The sequence below is a fragment of the Lytechinus pictus genome, chromosome 17 (assembly GCF_037042905.1).
Source record: "Lytechinus pictus isolate F3 Inbred chromosome 17, Lp3.0, whole genome shotgun sequence".
Classification (NCBI taxonomy): Eukaryota; Metazoa; Echinodermata; class Echinoidea; order Temnopleuroida; family Toxopneustidae; genus Lytechinus; species Lytechinus pictus.
The window spans coordinates 16,862,569-16,884,697 of NC_087261.1; the positions used below are offsets into that span (position 1 = coordinate 16,862,569).

The following is a 22,129-nucleotide window of genomic DNA, read 5'->3' on the forward strand; positions in this document are numbered from 1 at the left end:
TTTACACACAGGTCAGCCAGAAGATCTTGCTTGGTGCCTGTGAGACCTTCAATTTTAAATGAGAAGGTATATTCAGGTCCGGTCCTGATGAGGTCTATGTTTATGACGCTGATGTTCAAAAGATTGGTCATTGGTAGCCATGATGTCTTGGTAGAGTCGTAATTCATTACTAGTAGTAGAAGTGTTTTAGTGAGGTAAAAGGATTCGCAGGATGAATTCCTGACGATGACTGCGAAGTGAACGCTCCTTCTTTGGCCCCCAAGCAATTAAAAAAAAAACCGTGTGCACAAAGTGAACATTTTGCTTGTGCGTCTCGGGTATTTTTCAACTTCCTTAAGAGTAGTGTGACGGCCTCGAATCCAACTTCCAGCTGACACGGTTTTCTTGTCAGGATGCCACCGTGCCTGACCGTCAGTTGCGTTCGTTTGATCAAAGTATATGACCGTTGCTGATGGTTTATAGAAAAGACTGATTAACAACCATCACCAACCGTCGACTCTGGTTCCTCCAGTCAGATCATCCGTCGACTGCAATCGGTCACCTCTCTCGTCCCATTTCAATCAATCGGACATCCATCGACCATTCAATTACCAGCATTCGTTCCATACACCAATCATTTGTCCCTTTATAGTACTCACAAGAACGTAGTCCAGAGTGTATGTTCAAAGTTTGATCTTTAACTTTAATTTAATTTCTCAAAGATAAATTAGTGTACAGAACAAAATGAGATGCAAGAGATGAAGGGCAGCATTTGCGCTATGGTTGGGGCCGTAACACATACGCTTACTTCCTGCAGTTGACTCCTCATATTTATGCCTTTTTTAACACTTCGATGAAATAGTTACTAAAAATAACTACCACAACTACAATAACCTAGTTAACTTTGCTAATCAACCAGCTTTCTCAAATAAAGCAACTGGATAATGCTTAGGCAGCTTTGCTAACAATTAATTAATCAAAAGGTTTCATGACAACTCCAACATGTTCACAAAATGCGCGATTTTGGCTAATTTCAGAACGTCTACACTTACGATTTCCGTATAGTCTACGTTTACAGACCCTATAAGCTCTCTATGACATTAAAACGGAAACATAGTTCGTTACAGAAGCTTGAGCGTTTGTGGCGTGCGCCTGTAATCCAAGCTGTCGGGAAGTTACAAATTGATGCAGAGGTTCAAGGTTCGAGCCCCGGTCACGTCTTTCGGATGGTGACGTTAAAGGTCGGTCCCAGACGTAAATAATCATATCTGATTGATACACGTCTGACAAAACTCAAATACACACACACACACACACACACACTTGCTTGATCATGACGTTCATGTTTCATCATCATATATTTATTCATTTGAAATAGGAATGTTTTCCTCCTTGTAAGTGCTAAATGAATGCCAACTATGTAAATTAACTCATTAGAAACAAGTTATACATGTTATAGGAACAGTTTGACATCTCGACATTACAGGGGAAAATGTTACACAAAAGACGCGGTATATATTTCGCACTGCCATGTCAAGAATCCCTTTGCTTCGGAGTCCCGCCTTGTTCTGTGAGTCGTGTTCGCACCAGCGCGACGTCGCTATTTTTCTTACCTTGAACACGTTGAAGGCAAGAAAACGGAAGCACGAGCAGATGGTTTATGCTTACGAAATAAGACAATTGCCTAGGTTTGATACTTTGCTTATTTAGTAATTGCTTGAGCACTGGCTTGCTAGAAATTGCGACTTTTTAATGCATCTGACCCATTGGCTGAATGTATAAAATAAACATGCTTGACAATCACTTCCTTCAAGTAAAACCAATTAAGTTTTAAGCAAAATCTATGGATCAGCCATAATACTATAGGCTTACTTTACTTCATTTTGCCAACTTGTTGCCCTAATCTGTACATGGGTACCGACAGGAAGTAAATCCTCAAGAAGCTGTGAGCACCGGAATCAATAGACTATAGCTTAACCGGGGTAATGTAAGAAAATATTGATCACCTAGCTGACACATTTTAAGACTGGCCCTTTTTTTATAACGCTCAGACCATGAATAAGTTTTTTTAAGGAAAATAATGGTACACAAGATAAAGGTAGTGATATATGATTTTAATACGATTAGTTTTTTTTATAGTGCCAGACTAGTGAAAGAAACCCTTCATGGTTCCTTCCCTAGAATGCAGGAATTTGTTCAGAAACGGTTATACTAGTATTTACAAGCGAATACGAAATCAACAAAAGCCATTCTTTTGTACAGGCTTCATGCGACATAACAGCACCAAGCAAGTACAGGTAACTATCACAAATTGCTTGCAAAGATCAAATGGACTTCACAAGACTTTCAATGTTTATTACATTTTACAGTATGTTCTAATCCTACAGTACAGGAGTCGTGCGATTGACCTCAGAGGGAAGCTCTCATTTTAACAAATTGTGAGTAATTCAGAAATTATAATTATTTTAAAATATACATTTTGATTTGTCATTCAGGTGTGTCATTATCTACATTTGCATTTAGAGAGCGAGGTATGCAATTTCAGCCTTGAAATCATTCCACCGTGCAGTACCGGAATGTCAGCATCGGGGTCATTTTCTACAGTTCTCCCGAGTGTGGTCACATTGTTTTAAAGTATTTTTCAGAGTGAATATTATCATACATAGCAACACTTAAATAAATAAAATGATTGTTTTAACAGGATAGCAAATGATATAATTGACATCGTTATACACAGATAAGGCAAAATGCATGGGCGGAAATCCCTGGGGGAACGTTTGCAATTCAAATACAAAGCAACATCAATACCCAAAATAGTAGGGGGGGGGGGCATAGTATCAAATGTCCCCCTACTATTTTTGGTATTTTATGATGGATCAAAATACATCACTTCACAATCGAAATAATACATGCATTTTGGACTAAATGACAAAAGTTACCTTACATTTTGGGTGATAAACTTTTTTTTGCTTATCAAATTTTCCAGGCCCTGGTCCCCCTTCCTTTGGGGACTGATTTCCGCCCATGGCAAAATGTAATAAGTATCAAAAGAATAGTATACACTTCTTATACATAAAACTACAAGTGTTTAATGTTTTAGTTGTCCTAGTAACTAAGTTACGCGCATGTTGAAAATGCACCAGTGGTTAGTTTTTTAAAGAAGACGGATGGAAAACCCTCAATAATTTTTTTAGCGAATCTTGATTGAATTGTTTAAAGAAACAAAATATACAAAATGGAGATCGAAGAAATAATGTTATGTAATGTTGAAGAGGTCTCGATGTGTAACTATATATTACAGCACGTTTTTCATTGGCAAACATGGACATAGTCGTATATGTCATTTTTTCCTCTCAAAATAAAATAAATAAAGGTCAATGGTGAATATGTAGATTTTGTTTACAAGCAAACCGATATAACACCATATCTTGAAAGCGATATCCGTGGATGTCCACAAAGTCTCATATTCTCAGTGACCTTGAACAAAAATTGTATGGCTTTAACTATTGGCTCCATACAAAGGATTGTCTATCATTTCGTCGGATGGACCAGATCCTTCTTGCCGGCTTATTCCAATGGCGGAACTTTCATTTTGACTTCCATAGAGAGGGTTGTCGATCAGCTCGTCTGTTGGTTCAATTTCTGTCTGACTGGTGACTCCCTGTCTGCCAGGTCTGTCACAACCATCGCCGTACAGAGGGTTATCTACGAGTTCTTCAGTTTGGGCTAAATCTTGTATATTTGACGCCAGGCCATCCGGCTTGTTACTTTGAGCGCCATACAAAGGATTGTCGATGAGTTCATCAGCGCGCGATTCGTTCTGAAGAGTCACCCCGTCTTTGGTGGGTTTGTCATTCTGACTTCCGTATAGAGGGTTGCCTATCAGATCGTCTACTGCTGCATATTCCGGCTTAGTGCTGAGTCCCTGTTCTGGAGAAAAGCGACTGGATTCTGCATCTGAATTATTGGATCTGAGGTCATCTGGAGACGGTAATCGTGACAACACGTTAGGCATGTTGGACGCGTGGCTAGCAGATCTGTCGCTCTGTCCGCCATACAAAGGGTTGTCTACCATTCCATCCGAGTCAGCCGAGCCTGCTTGCTCTGAGAAGTCCTGCACTCTGGATCCTTGATCCTGTCCCCCATACAAAGGATTGTCTACGAGACCTTGCGAGTCTGCTGATTCTGGTTGTTTCAAGGATTGCTGCTCCGCTGCAGATCTATGTTCCTGTCCTCCGTACAAAGGGTTTTCCACGAGATCATTCAGCTGGAGAGACCGTTGTGTCGGATTGTCAGGAGCTTCCTCATAGACAGGATCGTTGATCTCAGCAATCAAAGGATCAGATACCTTAGCAATTTGGTCACTACAGTCATATACAGGGTTCTTTACCAAGTTGGAACTAATGGCGCTGTTCGGGTTGTTAACTTTAAAATCTGCAGCTGCTGTCGATTTTGGAAGTTGGTGGCCGTCTGGATCAAGGTCGTCTCTAATGTCAGCGTAATAGACTACATCTGAAGGTTGATTTGGATATGAATAGCGAACTTCGGGATCAGCTTGGGGAGTGGTTCCATTTATGTTGACCAATTTACCTTTCGTTTTGGTTGCTCGGTTTCTTTATAAGAAAATAGTAATTCAAATGTAAATAAAAAATATACATAAAAATACTACTGTATACTTTAAGATAAAAAAGGACAAAACAAAAACTGAATTCATTTTAGATATGAAGAGTTTGGTTGCAATAGGGGTTAGGTCCACTTTGGACCATTCCGAGAAAAAAAAATCATGTATTTTATTCTCACTTATTGCAATATGCAGATATGATAAACAAAATTGTCATGATGTACTACCCTATCATATGAACATAAAATTGGGTATAATAGAAATCTACATGTCTTCAATGTTTTTCTACATAATTATGTTTTCAAAAATAATCATTGTGGACCTAACCCCTTTTGCAAGCACACTGAAATTAATCCAATCTCTTTTGCCACTTTTATTCACGTTTTAATGTGAATTCCAATTTTCTTTGGTATCATCAGAGCGACTAAAATCTAGATTTTGAGACAGAAAACAATACAATTTATGAAAGACCTAACCCCTTTTGACGAGCTCTTTAAAAGTGTTTGGTTGCAAAAGGGGTTAGGTCCACTCCAAGAAAATCATGCTTTTATTACCCTTTTTAATATTCCTATGCGAAACTAAATTTTCATTATCCCTACCATGTGAACATAAAATTGGTTATAAAAGAAATCTACCTGTCTTCATATTTTTTAAAAATATTCTTTAAAAAAAAATATGGACCTAACCCCTTAACCCCTTTTGCAACCAAACTGAATTGGACCTAACCCCTTTTGAAAAAAAAGTGATTTTCCTTTGCCATTTATGTGCAATTTTTAATGGGAATTTGAACTTTTTTGTTGCTATCATCTTATAGAGCAACTAAAAATCTATACATTGAGACAAAATCAAATATGATGAAAAATGGATCTAACCCCTTTTGCAACCGAGCTCTTATATACATGTACATCGAATAATTCAAACTACTTGAGACAGCAACGAACGTAACCAATGATACTGCACTATTCGATTCCCATCTTCAAACTTGAGCTACAACATGAAGTGCAGACTCAAGTTAAATATTCGTTTCCTTTCTCATTCAGAGTTACTTGTCTTGATCACTATTGTTAAATCATGTTTATATATTCATTTTATTTCCGTCGGAAAGATTTGGTGCTGAAGTTCATAAACATGTGCCATCATGGAGGCAACCGAGTTGTTTATTGTCTTGATAAATATATTTTCATAATTTAATTGATGTTAATTGCATTACCCTGCAAGCATTGCTTCTAAAAAAAACTTCCGACGGGGTCCTGATGTTTTCATATAATGCCTTTTTTCTGCAAAGATATCCATGATCTGTAAGGAAGTGATATCAATGTGCATGTACTCATCATTTTCTTTATACATGTGCAAATATTGGCCTACCTTTGCCGACAGTAACATAGGACAGGAACCAGAACTGCAATGACTGCTACACAAGAACCGAGACCGGCTGCTACAGGTATAATCCACATCGGCCTATTATTTGATGAAGGAGCTGTAATTGATTGATATTCAGACTTTCACTTGATATTAGACTAGAGCCATTCGGGTAAAAGAGGGCTCTATAAACTTCGAGAGGCATTTTGGGGTAAAATTTGGGAAACGGACTTGTTTCACACAATTTTAATGTGCTGAATCTGATAAGACAGGTTTCCAAGCCGATTTCTCATGTTGGACCACCTAATTTGCATAAACAAAATGGCTGCCAATTGCCGATTCAATTCTACAGTATTCTTTTATAATATTCGCTTTCACAGACACATGAATACTGCACAATCCTGCATAAACATGTACATAACGTTTACCATTCGGCAAAATTTGTTATTTTTGTTTGCGGTTAATTAATTATGCAAATATATTATATTTTGCAATATTATGCTATAATTTCAAAATTTTAGCTTAGACGTTTATAATTTTTGGTACAAATGTCATTTGCATCAATATAAATAATTGCACGGCCCTTAAGATATTATATCACAATCGATGTTTATTTATTTTGTTCTTTGAATTTCTTATGTATTTCTTTGTATTTTCTACCATTTGTTTTGTACATGTTTTGTTAAGGGATCCGTCAAAGTTTTGATTGTCAAACACAGAAATATAATTAGCATCAATGATTTAATCATTGAATCACGCTTTCTAAAACAACTTTTAATTTCTATATATCCATGGGCATATAAACATGCACCCACACCCATACCCGCGTCTGGATACGAAGTAAAATGTTTGCTAGGTAGACCTTCCCATTTTCCTACACACTGGTAGTGATTTAGCAATGTGCTTGTCTGTATTAAAAGCGAAGGCGTTTATTGATTGCTTCAATTTCAATTACAAATGAGATAAATCAATTCATAGATTATTAATACTTAAATCTTAATCAAGACAACACTGTGTCATTCTCCGATCCTTTATTGTTTTCCTCAATCAGTTGCATATAATATCCTTTCGTGTAGTAATGTTCCCCGCCCAACGCAATCTGATTAGTTATGTGTTTTCTTTTGCAATATGAAGTGAAAACATCCTGCTGAAAATGAAAAGTCCTGTGTTTTTCTATATTATGCTGGTCAAACTTTCCCAATTTGTCAAAACTTAAATAAACCCACATAGAAACCATATGATGTCTCATTTTGTCTATAAAGTAGACCTTCAAAAAGCCAGACTGTGGTGTTATGAAGTTCCACAACGAACAAATTACTCTATGTACCCCTAACAACGAATTTTGATCATTGGACTTCATTAACGGATTGCATGTTTATCTCCACATAGTATCTTTACCAATGGTATAGTTTACTTAACAGATATTATTGGGAGAAATGGTTACATACCAATGCATAATTTTCAGAGAAAGATCGATATAAAAAGAAGTAAGAATACTGTTATTTTCGACTACACAATACTAAAAAAGGCAATACCAGCAATATGGATAAAAAGTTTGAGCGATAATAGGGGTATCACTATCTGACCTCATGGTTTTATTGTTCCCCAGGTAATGATTGGAAAAAGTTTGAAATGCATCAGTGATCTGAGTAGTAATACTATATATGAACTGTTCCCCTCAAAAATACTTTCACCAATAAATGCTGTTTACATTGGGAGAACAAACTTGATATTGATGTAAATTGGGCAAATGTATTTTGCAAATAATCTTATTCAAGTTAGAGAAAATAAATTACGAGAGTTCAATCTTAAGTTATTATATAATCTCTTACCAGTACGAAGTCACCTGTTTAAATGGAATTTTGCAACAGACGATTTGTGTCCAACATGCAAGGTTAAAGAAGATATTATACATACTTTTATTGACTGTGAACTAAACAAATCCTTTTTTAAATACATCAAAATTATTTTGCGAGAAGTTTACGATGTAAAAGTGGAAGTAAACATGAAACAATTACTTAAAGTTGAAAGTGATAGTAAAACAAATCTCTTTGTAACTATTGCATTTTGGTCAATATATAAAGTTATTTTGGATAGGAAAAAATAAAAAACACGTATTTATAAAAGAAATAAAAAAACGGATAGAAATGTACAACATTGCTAGTACAAAGACCAAAGAAAAAGATGAACCGCCCAAGGACTTGCTACGATTCGTGTAAGAACAATCTATGTAACTTAAATATGATTTTGTAATTACTGTAATAATACTTATATGTTTCATGATTTATGATTAATTGTGTAACCTTTGATTTGAATGTGATTTACTGTGTAACCCATGATTTGGATGTGAATAAATCCTCTAATAGAGGCAAAAAAATCTTTACCAATGCAGCACTGCACCTGTTTTCTCGAGGACTGCCGCTTCATAACACTTACAGGCAGCCAGCTTCCTCCAGCTTGGTATACTTTTACCCTTCGGGGTCCTGAGTGATCAATGTCAGTTCTCATCGATTGGGGGCTCCTCTAGATGGCTTGTTTGGTAGGGCAGATAGATGAAAGTCATCTTTAATTGTTTTAAGCCATTACATTTAGTATAAAGTATTCTGCGAAGGCAGTTGTATCGAAGTCATCTTGTTTTTGTTCTTGAGATGTGTCTAATTCTCATGTCACAGATCCGTAGAGAAAACCTAAGTTTTAGACTTAAGAGAGAATCATTCTGTTTGACAGGATTTTGTGTACACTCTTAAAATTATGGGCAAGATACTGTCCACACAACAACTGATAAAAATTTATTCAACTCTGGGTAGTTTTCAAGCAATACTGTATAGTTTTCACCGAAAGCACACATTATTGGTTTAGAACTACCCAGAATCATATAAAGTTTTTGTGTGGACAGTATGTAGCCTAACATTTTTAAGAGCGTAGGTGTTAAATGCCCAGAGTGCACCTTTCCAATACTGCTGTGAGTTTCATGTGTAATGTCCCCTTGCCTATTTATCGAACTTCTAATATTCAAACATGTAGTTGACGTCTACATAGGATAACTTTTTCTATTAGATAACGAAGAGATCTTTCAGAAGATGATGGGTTCCTGACATGATTGGTGTTCCTGGGGGTGACTATCAATCCAATTCTTTTGTCCAGCATTCACCCAAACAGCATCCGATAGCTTTCTTAGCTCTCATAAGCCACATGCGAGTCTGAGATATCATCATCAAAGTCTAGTTTGGGAATTTCTTCGAATGTAGAGCCGGGTGATCTTTTTTCAGTTACCGTCTTCACAACCAAACTGATTGCTCATGACAAAACAAATTGGCGAAAGTGTGCAACCTTGACGCACTTCTATTACAGGGGCGGATCCAGCTTCCGCCAATGGGGGGGGGGGCGATTTTTTTCACCCATATTTTCCCCGATCGGCCGCTCAAAGTTGATTTGTGTTTGTCTATGTTTCTTTGAAGGGGTAGTCTAAACTGTCACTTCTTAGCTCTATTCTTATAAAACAACATAACTGTGATAATCTCATAAATCCTATTTAAATAGTGCGAGCGCGATGCGCAAGCTACAATTTTTGGAATTTCATGTCTTTTGTCCTGAAAATTGAACATTCTGGGCAATGCCAATGGTTGTGATCCTAAACAAGATGCGTACATGTATGTAACTAGATATTTACCGCAAGCGCGAGGGAAACTTTATTAGTGACATGAAAAAAAATCTTATCTTCCAAGTCTTTCCCTGACCTTATTTTATTCAATCGTCTTCCTCTTATTTTCCTCTTCCCCCTCTCTTTTTTCCCCTTCTTTTTCCCCTTTTTCTTTTGCCACTCCAATGGGGGGGGGGGGGGGGGGGGGGGTCACTAAAACCATCTTCTGTCATTACAAAACACCATGAATTCTCAAAATTGCATTGATGGTAGGGAGCATGGTATACGAACCGGAGACCGTAAAAAAGTGAGCACCTTCAGCAGTGACAGACTGTTAATGCCATGGAATGCGCATCTAAAAAGTCAATTGCAATGGGAATCTGGCATCCCTATCACTTTTCAATCATATGATGCAGTGTGAACATTTGCTCTGCATAGACTAAGCTAGAAACCTGCTTGTTCTTGCCAATGTTTTTTTCATGGAGCTAATCTGTTTCAAGTTCCATGTTTTTATCATTCCCTATTCTACGTGTACATTCAGTATCATTTGGCAAAGTATCTTCCAAGGAATGGCTAGAAGCAGTAGTCTTCAGTTATCATTTTCCTGGTTGACTCTGGCAAAATACATCGTCGTCAAATAAATAAATGAATAAATAAATAAATCAGTATTGACCAAGAAATGAGTTAGTGGTACGGTAATACAAGACCTTTTTACCTTTATTACACATTGTTCTTTGGTTAAATGTTATGATTGCAGTTCTGATGGAGCTGAATCAAATATAATCTTGCTACAAGGATGTTAACAATGTATTGATACTTCTGATTTACTTGATTATTACTACTATCTGTTATCTAAAAATATATATAAGTTTATCAATTGTTGTAAACTCCTCTTTTATTACGGGTTGACTTAAGTTGATTATTGTAATGAGTATAGGATCAGCATCAACATGCTTTTATATTGAGCATGCCTACTGCACCTTGCAACCATATTACTTTGTATGCAGATGTGGGTGTGAGTACATTTACAATTGTGGTAAAAAAATTTATCCACAAATCTATTTGAACAAAATTTTGAAGCTTAATATTTGTCTGCAATTGATAAGTAAATATTTCGTAACAAACGTGTACAAAACAAATGGTAGAAAATACTGCATGGAAATATTCAAAGAACAATAAAATACATAAAATTCTACTGTGATATTATATTTAAGGGCCATATTGTTCATAATGAGGCAAATGCTATTTGTATAAAAAATAACAAACATTTGAGGTGAAATTATCAAATTATAGCATAATTTTCAGTAATTAGCTACAAACAGAAATTATAAATTTCCAGAATGGTGCGCATTATGTAAGCAGAATTTTGCAGTATCCATGTCTGTGAAAGCGAATAGGCCTATGCTAAAGGAATATTGTAGGAAAAACAAAGATTCTGAATGGTCGTGCAATTAATTTGGTAGCCATGTTGTTTATGAAATTTAGGAGGTCAAAACATGATAAATCGGCTTGGGAACCGGTCTCATCGGATTCAGCACATTAAAATTGTGTGAAATAAACTGGTTTCCAACTTTAACCTCAAAATGCTTCTCTAACTCAAATATTCCCCATATGGAGAGGCGATACTTTTGCGGGTGGACCTTTGAAGGTATATATGAAAGTGAAACAATGTAATAAGATATATAAAAAAGTACACACACACACACACAAACGCACACTTACATGTCATATTCACATCCAAAACCATACACACGCAACCTCACACAGCCTAGGCATAGAATGGATATCTTGAAGTTGTACTTGTAAATGATTGGGATGACCATTAACGGGATACTCCGGGCTGAAGATAATTATATTTCAATAAATAGAGTAAAATTCACAGAGCAAGTTATTGAATTTCAAAGGTTTGAATTATTCCGATGAAACACTTCTAGGCATGTCTTCGTGAATATTCACTAGGTGGGCTGATGATGTCATATCCCCACTTGTTATTTGTATTTTATTACATGAAATTAGGCATATTCAAAATTTTCCTATCAAGAACTAAAACAATTGGACCGACAACTGATTAAGTGCATTAGTTATTTCTTGCTGCAACTTATTTCATGATAATAGAGACACATATACACATTTATGAAAAAATGAAATAATTATGATATCATGTAATAATATAAGAAAAGGGAAATTGCGGATGTGACATCATCAGCCCACCCAATGAATATTAATAAAGACATGCCTAGAACTGTTTCACCGAAATAATGTAAATATTTGAAATTCAATAACTTAGTTATTTGTTATCCGATTAAGATTTCAGCATTTTGATCTATGAATTTTACTTTATTTATTGAGCAATACATATTTCCAGCCTGGAGCATCCCTTTAAACTATTGAAGTGTAGAAGGCCGCGTTCTTTACCTTCTACATTATGTATAATAATTGTTGTATCCCCTTCCTTTATAATGGCTTGCGTTTCGGAATGGGTATTAGTTGTGAACGGGTCAGTTGATGATTGTGCGGTTACGGATGGAGCTATACATGAAACAAGAAAAAAAGACAAGAAAAGGAGAGGGATAGCAAAATTTCTTTTTCTGTTTTTAAAAATATAAACCAAAAGACTTCACTTTAGTTTAGAGTATTCTTAAACAAACATTAAAAAAACAAGGGATGCATGATGTTGCTACTGAAATAGCTTTTGACGATTTACATAATAACCTCTTAAAAAGGTTCAATGAATAATATTATGATTTATATTGTTCACTGGGGGGAAATTTGTAGAAATTAGCCCATGAATGAGTTGAACATGCAATCAGAAGAGTAAAAAAGTATACAGTGTTGACATAGTTCAGCACTATTCACTGAACTGAACTTGTTCCACTTTACCAAAACAAAATAACAAATATATGCCTAATAAATTATCATTAAAAAAACCGTTTCATGATAATAATAATAATAATAATTGGCATTTATATAGCGCTTTATCAATCTACGACTGTTCAAAGTGCTTCACAATTGTTATTACCCGGTCACTGGATTAATGGCATTTCAAGCAGCCTGTTAGGCGCAAACCTGCCTGAGTTCCATGTCACATGACCAAGTTCAAAGGCCCGGGGGGGGGGGGAACTTCCATTGACGACTGGCGACTGGTTACTATGCGGGTCCAAAGAAACATGAAAAAATTGCTCCTTTTCAAGATTGGGCGCGCTCTTTAATTAACGTATAATAAGGGTGTAAAAAAAAACTGAAAAATTTGTATATATTTCGGTAGGAAATCTGTGTTTACGATTCAATTCGCGATGGTATAAAAAGACTTAAATGGTATATATAAAGGATGTGCCTTAACCATGCAGGGGCGTCGCTAGGACTTTCCAGTAGGGGGGGGGGGGGGTTGGAGGAAGCAAGGGCGTCGCGAGGCTTTTTCCCGGGGGGGGGGCCTGATTACCGACGTTCAACGGCCATGATTCATGGTAGAGTTCCTCATTATCCTCAGTCACATTTTCTTTCATGAAAAGGATGGGATGACAAATATTTTCATTCACATTTTCCCAATCGTCGCTGTCCAATTTTATTTATTTATTTATATATATATTTTATTTAGGGGTTAGTCCTAACTAAATTTCAGTAATTCTTTGAAACAAGATAAGGTATTTCATGTGGCCTGAATATCAAAGAAAATACTATGCAAGCGCGAGCTCAAATTTTATATATTTTATACATTTAGATCTGGAAAGAGAACATTTTGAACAGCTTTTGTAATCATCATCTAGTTGCATATCTAACTAAACGATCCAGGCGAGTGCGAAGCGCGAGCTGAAATTAAATTTTTAATATAGTGGCCTGTAAAAAGACCTGTTAAGAGTGATCCATGAATAGAACACATATCTTACAAACTAAAAAATGGGAGCGCCAAGTGCAAGCTGATTTATATATATATATATATATATATATATATATATATATATATATATATATATATATATATATATATAATTCGACGTGAACAATCGATTGTAACCATGAAGGGGATGGATGCATTAACCAGACAACTGATGTAAGCGCTTTAAAAAAATGATATCCGACCAGAAAACTCAACATTCTAAAAAGTTTCTTTGTATGAAACTCCTTTTCAAATCAACTTAAACTGTTAATTAAATGATCTGAAAAAGGACATATTGAAGACTGTTGACAGTAACTCATGAATATAATACATTTCTCACCAACCAAATAAACCGAGCGCGAAGCGCAAGTGGACACATCTTTAGATTTACTGTCATGTTGGACAGGGCTCCAAATGGTCCCTTTTGGGGCAGTAAATCAAAAAATTTAGCGCGCGCTTTGCGCGCACATTGTGTTTATTAAGATACACAACCTGTCCAATTACAAATTCGGAATCTGGGTTTGTTCCAAATATAAAAACGCGTAAAAAAGTAAAAATGTCAAAAATGTTCAACCCACGCTTCGCGCTCGCATCATTAATTAATGCCATTCCTTTTCATAATTACAAAAACTGCATGGAACTGATAACTTTTGATATCTTGAGTTAAAAAAACTTTCATTTTCACACGTTTTTATAGAAAGAAGAAACTCAGATACTGCATATGTTCTTGAACAAGCTGTGTATCTTCACAATTATAATGCGAGCACGAAGCGCGAGCTGAAATTTCTTGAATTTTGACCCTAAAGCGGGACATTCGAATCACTGTCGGTAGAGAAGCGCAAGCTGACAACTTTATCTTTACTTTTTTCTTCTCTTCCATCCCACTCTTCCTCTTTCTTTTTTCTTCTCTTCCTTTTCCCTCTTCCTCTATCTTCTCTTCTTTCCCCTTTTCCTCTCTCTTTCTTTCCCCTTTTTTACCTATTTTTTTAGCGAGGGGGAGAGGGCAAGGCCCCTCGGCCCCCCTCCATGGATCCGCGCCTGTGCTTAAGCACCCCCAAGATTTTCCATGGGGATGCTGCGTGTATTTTTTTTCATGGGCAGCACCCCCAGGAATCGTGGACGGTATAACAAAATGAAGAAACGTAAACAAAATGACATTCATTTTTTTTTTACAGAAACCCCCTTTTTTGCTTGCTTGTCAAATTATCTCGGGACAAATTGACCTCAATTTCTGATTTTTTTTTTTTTTTTTTGGGGGGGGGAGCTTGTCAAATTGACATCAGCACCCCAGTCAAAAAATAATTCCCAGGGCCCTGCCCGTTTTAAGACCAAGATTAGTCCAGAGCACCTGACCCCCTAATTTAGCGGGGCATATATAGGCATCATGTTATAATTTGAGTCTCCCCGGGGTTTTGTATCATTATGAAAATATGTTTCAATTAGTTTTTCTCAAAGAATTAAAAAAACTGATTGACATTTGCAACTAATTTGATATTCATTAACTTTACATATAACTTCGTTAATGTCAAAATTTGACTCAGATTTAAGCGTTTTTATTGGTAAATTTCACTATATTTATTTAGATATGAATATTTTCAGTACACACCCATTTAAAGAAATGGATGTAAAACTACATGTAACTTACCTGTATAAGGTGTTTGATATACTGTGATATTGTCCACTGATACCACTGGCGTGAATGGCGACCTGCCATTTTCCATGATGAATTGAATCTACACAAAAACAAGGGGAACGCATAAAATAATAAAATATGATATTCAGCATATTTTAGCACCATTCTCGAACAGATCCATGCATTGGCGTATCTACGGGGGGCGGGGGGGGGGGGCGGGGGGCACGTGCCCCCCTCCCCCCATCGTCTGGCAAAAAAAAACGGGGAAAAGGAGAAAAAGAGGGAGAAAGGAAGAGAAACGTAGTAGGAATGAAGAAACTATTGTAAATCATAGTTATGATTATGATTATGTTACATTCCGTAAGAAACGTTTTTTTCATAACTTTATGAAACATAATTTGCTCAGGGCCTATGTCTTCATTGTTCCTGGTGCTCGCATTGTCTGTTTAATCCTCTTGTACTAAAACCTCCAGTTTTCAAGTCAATATACACCAAATATATTTCCTCGCACTTCGAGTTATTATTGTTTTATGTAGTTACATAGGCTTCTTTTTTCATGACTCCTTAAATTTATTGCCCAATTTTAAGGTCTTAATATTTTTCTGTCCGTGCTTACAATCGCATTAGTGAATTGGTGATATACGTCTGTTCTTCATGAATTCCTTAAATCAGTCCTTAAAATATCCCTTTCGCTAATCTGAATATCAAAAATTTTCAACTCGCGCTTCGCGCTCGCATCATTTATTTAGTGAAATACGTATGGCTTCATGAATTCCTACAAACAAGTCTTAAAATGCCCATCTTCAGGTCTGAATTTCCTAAATTTTCAGCTCGCGCTTCGAAATATTTGATTAGTGAGATGCGTATGATAATCATGATTACAATGACTACAAAAGTGCTTCATGTTTTCAGATGTAATTCTAACAAAATCAGCAAGTGCTTAGCACTCGCATTAGATGACTGTGGTAAGATATGTATGATATTAATGGATTCCTAAAATATAGTCCCTAAAATCTCCGTTTGGGGTCAATATATACAAAAATTTCAGCTCGCGCTTTGCGCTCGCATTGTTTAGCGAGACAGGTACGTATCATTATTACACAAATTTGATTATAATGTCCCATTTTAGGTCTGAATATCAAACAATATAAGCTTTCGCTTCGTGCTCGCATTATTTGATTAGCGAGATGCGTATGTTATTCATGATTACAATGACTACAATAGCTTCCTTAAAATGTCTCTATTAGGTCAGTATACCTGGCAACTGAGCGTGCTTCGCGCGCTCACTAAGTGACTCAAAATTTTTGCTGGTGCCCCCCAATGCCGTGACCCACGGTACGCCACTGAATCTGTTAGTTTACCTCTATTTTGCTATTAAGTGTATTGTGTCGATTCATGGTTTCATTGGCATGCCTACCAAATTGTGTGCGTATCGAGTGGACCTAAGCTTCCTAGCAACCCTGTTGTGTGTTGCTGCCCTCTACGTTCGTTGGATATTACATGAAATTAAATTTGCTTCATTTTTCATACCTGTGTAATTGATATGTCCCCTTGTAATGAAATAAGTTGCAGCAATAAATATATATTGCATTAAATTAGTTGTCATTCCAATCTTGTTGGTTCTTGAAGAAAAATAAAAGAAACAAATATTTCATATTATAAATATAAAAGAACAAGTGGGGATACGACATTATCAGATTAATCATTAAATATCAGCCTTGAACTGTTTTACCGGAATAATGCAAATATTCAAAACTTTGTTATTTCCTGATCAAATTTTCAGTGTTTTGTTTGTCTGATATTTCTGTAATATCTGTTCAAATCATATTATTTTCAGCTTGGAGTACCCTTTAACGTCAAGAACGCCGCTGACGTTCTCGCCTGCATTGCGCAATACAATAAGGTATACCAAGAGTATAGTGACTCTGTGAAGTTTAAATGTCAATCATTTCTCTTGTTCATTTACTATTTAACGGTCAGAGTTCATGACTAGGAAGGGACATCTTTTCGATGCCCTATAAGCGGCCTCTATGCCCTTCTTTTTGCCTTTGCATTCACTTTTTGTCACCCTCCCATTTGTGTTTTGCCATGCAAAAAAAGGTTTTGCCCTCTTTATCTAATATTTATGTGAAAACGTGTTTACACATGCAGCATATTAATTGGCATATGTTTATTTGTATAAAATCGTTGTCGAATGAGGAAATGGATGGATATATAACAGCTTACATATGAAACTATTTTTTGATCTGGGAATACTGCATTCTCGAATGAACATTTACATATATTCCATTGATAGACTTTTCAGGCTTCATTTATCATATTCGAAATATGTAGGCTATCCATCGCAGCCGTTGCACACCATGGCCTTAATATTATTTAATAAAGAAAAAATAATAGTATCTTCTTGAAAACAAAACAAAAGAAAAGAAAACACAAACCTTTACATCAATGATTCTGTCACATGAATAAGAAAGTTTCTTCAAGGTAATCTCGTTAATAGTTCCACAATGTACCGTTGTCTTGCTTTGTGTTCGGCAGGTTGAAACGCTGAAACAACTAACGCTATGAGCATTAACTTGGTACACGAACGAAATGTTCCCATTCGGGGATGTAACATTCAATGGAAGAGAGAATTTAAGCGTTACACTGTCATTGAAGAATGTTGACGTTAATTGTCCTATATAAAAAGTGAAAGGAAGGGGGGGGGGGGGGAGGAACAAACAAATATCAACATCTAGTTAAACTATTAGTATCGGTGTGTGTGAAAACAAAAAAAAGCATACACTGGAGTCTATTTAAGTGGTGCTCCTACTCTGTACTTTATAAATTGGACCATCCCCATCATAGGCGGATGCAGGAGGCGAAAGGCCACTAATTCTTCTGCTTGGAATTCGAGTTTTCATTATTTGTGTTAAAGCGAGATATACATGTACATCCAGTGGCGTACCTAAGATTTTTCACAGGGGGGGCAAAATTGGCCGCCCAAAAATTTGACAAGCAAAAAAAAAAAAAAAAAAAAAGGGTCATCAATACAAAATAAAGATTTTCGTACCAGAAAAAATTGGACAAGCAAAAAAAAAAAAAAAAAAAAAAAAAAAAAAAAAAAAAAGGGGTCATCAATACAAAATAAAGATTTTCGTACCAGAAAAAATTGGACAAGCAAAAAAAAAAAAAAAAAAAAAAAAAAAGGTCTTCAAAATCTCGTCAGGGGGGGCAGAGTGCCCCCCCTGCCCCCCCCGTAGGTACGCTAGTGTGTACATCCTGTTCATGGTTACAAACGTTATATGTTTAACAAATTCAGCTCGCGCTACGCGCTCGCATTTTGTGAATAGTGGGAAACGTATATAGGCCTATCCTCTTAATGAATTCCAATAAATAATCCCCTATTTTTAGCTCCCGCTTTAATTGTTTGCAAAATCGAATGAATTGTTCGGTTAGATAGTATTGTCAGTACAAGCAGTGCTTAGAATGAGCAAAAGTTAGGTCGGAATATCAACAACTTTTCAGGACGCGCTTCGAGCTCCATCAAATCTTAAGCTAGATACCCACTTTGTTCATGATTACCAAACTTGCTTAGAATGTCCAAGTTTTTTATAGGAATATTACAAATATTCAGCTCGCACTTCGCACTCTCATAAATTGTTTGGTTAGAAAACCATCCTGCTCATCCTTGCAAAAAAACTGCTGAGAATGTTCAGTTTTCATATTTGAATATACAAAATACATTAAAAAAATAGCTCGCGCTTTGCTCTTACATTATTTTATTCTGCCTCTTAATATTCATTTTTCCTAGCTTGGTTGTAGGAACAAAGCGAAGATGTTAATAAATCCGTTAGTTTATAATAATTACTACCCCCTTAAGAAAACAGGGACATCCCGATAGCATGGATAGTCCACGGTTCCGCAGATCCGATGGTCCGCGGGTCCGTAAGTCCGCCGGTCCGTTGGTCCGCTGGTCCGATAGTCCGCGGAGTCTAGGTGAAATGATGCGACCTTCTAGAATAAATAGCCCTGGGCAATCGACCCTAAAAAAACCCAAAGGAACGCTTTTTATAGTTCACGGGGCCGATAAACGCATAGTCAGTTAACACAGAACTGTAATTCACGCACATATTCAGTCCCCGCCCCCTCCCCCCATTTATACACGTATGCTCGTTCCCTATTTCTCCGGAAAAGGGGTTAAAATTTTAGGGAAAATGGGGGTATTGGAGCATTTTTCCCCGACTTTTTTTTTTAATTAGGGGATAGTTTTTACTTTTTTGCGGGCTAAATATCGAAGTAGTGTCCCGAATAGCCTGTGAAAGCTTCCCTTCCAAAATTAATTTTCACACGGCTTCCCCTACCAATAGGGGGCATTTCTTAGAATCAGGAACAAGCATACGTGTATGGTCCACACCCTGGGGGGGGGGGGATTTCAATCATAATCCGTAGCTTCACACGTACACCAGGCGCGGTTCTATACTATATTTTTTTATTTTATTTTATTTTATTTATTCATTTATTTATTATTATTATTATTATTTTTTTTTTTTTGGGGGGGGGGCTTCTGTGGGCTTGATAAATTTTCGAGGTTGGTTTATTCTAATACAATGAAAATGGCCTATTGTGGGTATCCTTATACTGACCAAGCAGCTATCCCACTCCTCTTTATAAAAATATTTTTTATATCATGCGAGGGAGCGTAGCGACCGAGCGAAAAAAAAAATCACATTTCAAAATGCTTGAGAATTTTACATCTATAACATGCTTCGGGATCTGATCGGTGTATGTAGATGAGGGCATTGGGGGGGTAGGACTGATTATCAGGAAATGGGTTTGTGTTGTTACTCTCTAGGCGTATATTCTCAAAATTTAGAGATTTTGAACGTAAAATGTATAATAGAACATGGCAAGAGAGCGGGTTTTAATACCAATGAGACCCCTTAAAAGTATTACGGGGAATGCGTTGACCATCGAGATGTTTGAAGTAAAAACCTTTCATGTGGAGCACTTTATGAACTTTATGTTTGAAAAACATCTGAAAGCGCTATTAAACCATAAAACTTGACATAAAAATATCATTAAAAATATATAATTGTATTTTTTTTGTGTGTGCTTCACGTGCAAAATTCTGCAATATAATTTGGCGCGCGAAAATGTTGGGGTATTGTCTTTACCCCCTCTCGCGCCAACCCAAACCATGGAGAGACATTCCTGACTCTAAACTATATGTTTTATTAGTTTAGCCTCAATCGGTGAGAATGTAGCGACAGAGCCATTTCCAAAAATATATATATCCTAAAGAATTACAAAAACTCGGAGCGCTTTTGACAAAACACGGATATGTTTCGAGTTAAAACTTCAATTTTGTGGCGTTGGTTTTGTTATATTCGTGGTGGATAAAGTATATAGGGTCTGAAAAAATGCAAGGCATCTACTCTATTGCAGGATCATAGACGTCTTATACTCGCACTTCAAGAGAGCATTAATATATTCTGCATTTAGATGCTTTCTTGCGAGGGCGCGTTTAGCGACCGGGCGAGAAAATTTTCGAATTTGAGTAGTAAAAACTTTGATTTTAGAGCACTAGGCAACATGAATGGAATACTGAAAAAATCTATACATATATGCATTTTTACTGTTGTTTGATATTTGTAATGTAGCAGGATTGTATTAAGAACAGTGTATTTTATCTGAATATGTTATCCTGTATGAAGATGTTTTGATGAATAAATAAATAAATAAATAAATGAATAAATAAATAAATGAATAAATGAATAATGAATAAATAAATAGATACGCATATAGGACCTACATATAAACCCCTCAGACAAATTTGGAAATCTGAGTTTGGCCATTAATTTCTCCCAACTCCCAAATTTCCATAATGCATATTTGATATTCTCCGAAAGATCATTCAATTTTCTTTAAAATGATACCATGCTTGTTATGATCATGCCAACAAGAAAAGAGCAGGATTCAAAAGTGTTGGATGATGTCTGAATTGAAAAGCTGCAAGTCGAGCAGAAATAGTCATGAAGGGTCATTAAGAGAACATGATTCTTTTGTCTGTGTCAATAGAAATGAAAATCCATTCAAATCAAGCCCCTGCTTCTTCATTTTTGATGTTTTGTTGTGGTTTATGTAGTGATGGTTCTGTGAGATATCATGGTTTGAGTCGTGTTTGAAATACCCATGCTTTGTTATTTGTTATGTGTTCGCTTTTGCAGAGGTGTGTTTGATTCCATGTCAATGTTGATGTTAAGGTGCATGAAAACAAAAGAATCCGCTGAGAAACTCACTCCTCACACCACGGAAAAGGAAAACTGTGACTTTCAATATTGTGTAATTTTGTAACTTTAGAATTTTGACATTGCCCGACATTTCAAGGCACTGCACCGCCATGTGTACCAAGATCATATAATGTAGGGTATAATCTTAAAGGAAATTAAATGATCTATTCATTGGTATCAATCAGACATTAATACTCACTAAAATCGTGGAGGCATTATCGATCAAAGTCATATTTTCAAACTTTTTTTGAGGAGATTATATCTATTTTTTTTTTTTGGGGGGGGGGGGGAGGGCTTCAGTCACTACCCCCTAAAACCGCGCCTGAGGTTCACACGTCTCGCAAAAAATTACCCCTCCCCCTTTGCTCCTCAATCCGCCTTTTTTAAAAATAATCTGTTATTTCTTTTTAAATGGATAATGTAATAAGATAAACAAACGCCAATAGTTGGATTGGGCGCCGAAATTACCTTAAACTTAGGGGACGTGTTTTACATGGGGGTAGGGTGTCAAAACCATGTTTCACATGGAGGGCCGGTAGCACCAAATTAATGCTCCACCGGGGCCGCAATATTGAGCCGAAATAAGGGGGCGCCAAACTGCCTTTAACTCAGGGAGAATGGGGCGCCAAACTGACGTTTGACCGGTGGCACCAAATTGACCTTCAACTTAGGGGGGCGCCAAAGTTATATTTGACCTGAGCGTTTCCGAAAAGTTGTCAGATCTGATACATTTCCTTGATTGGCAAAGAAG

The 22,129-nt window shown here is 36.5% G+C and overlaps 1 protein-coding gene across 1 annotated transcript; it reads right to left on the reverse strand.

Moving 5' to 3' along the window:
- Positions 1 to 1,922: 1,922 nt before the first annotated feature.
- On the reverse strand, positions 1,923 to 17,779 carry LOC129281082 (uncharacterized). Its single transcript, XM_054917071.2, has 5 exons — positions 17,545 to 17,779; positions 15,119 to 15,206; positions 12,015 to 12,128; positions 5,966 to 6,077; positions 1,923 to 4,592 (listed from the first exon to the last, which is right to left on the reverse strand). Exons 2-5 carry the CDS (start codon positions 15,192 to 15,194, stop codon positions 3,479 to 3,481), a joined length of 1,416 nt encoding a protein of 471 aa, XP_054773046.2. The 5' UTR covers positions 15,195 to 15,206; positions 17,545 to 17,779; the 3' UTR covers positions 1,923 to 3,478.
- Between the last annotated feature and the right edge of the window lie 4,350 nt (positions 17,780 to 22,129).

What these genes read in the sequence shown, in the direction of transcription:
- LOC129281082 (XM_054917071.2), bottom strand. Translation starts at nt 15,194, where the DNA reads ATGGAAAATGGCAGGTCGCCATTCACGCCAGTGGTATCAGTGGACAAT. An exon ending in TATTATACATAATGTAGAAG is followed by an intron (nt 6,078 to 12,014) that starts GTAAAGAACGCG and finishes AATCAATTACAG; the next exon opens with CTCCTTCATCAAATAATAGG. An exon ending in CTATGTTACTGTCGGCAAAG is followed by an intron (nt 4,593 to 5,965) that starts GTAGGCCAATAT and finishes TTTCTTATAAAG; the next exon opens with AAACCGAGCAACCAAAACGA.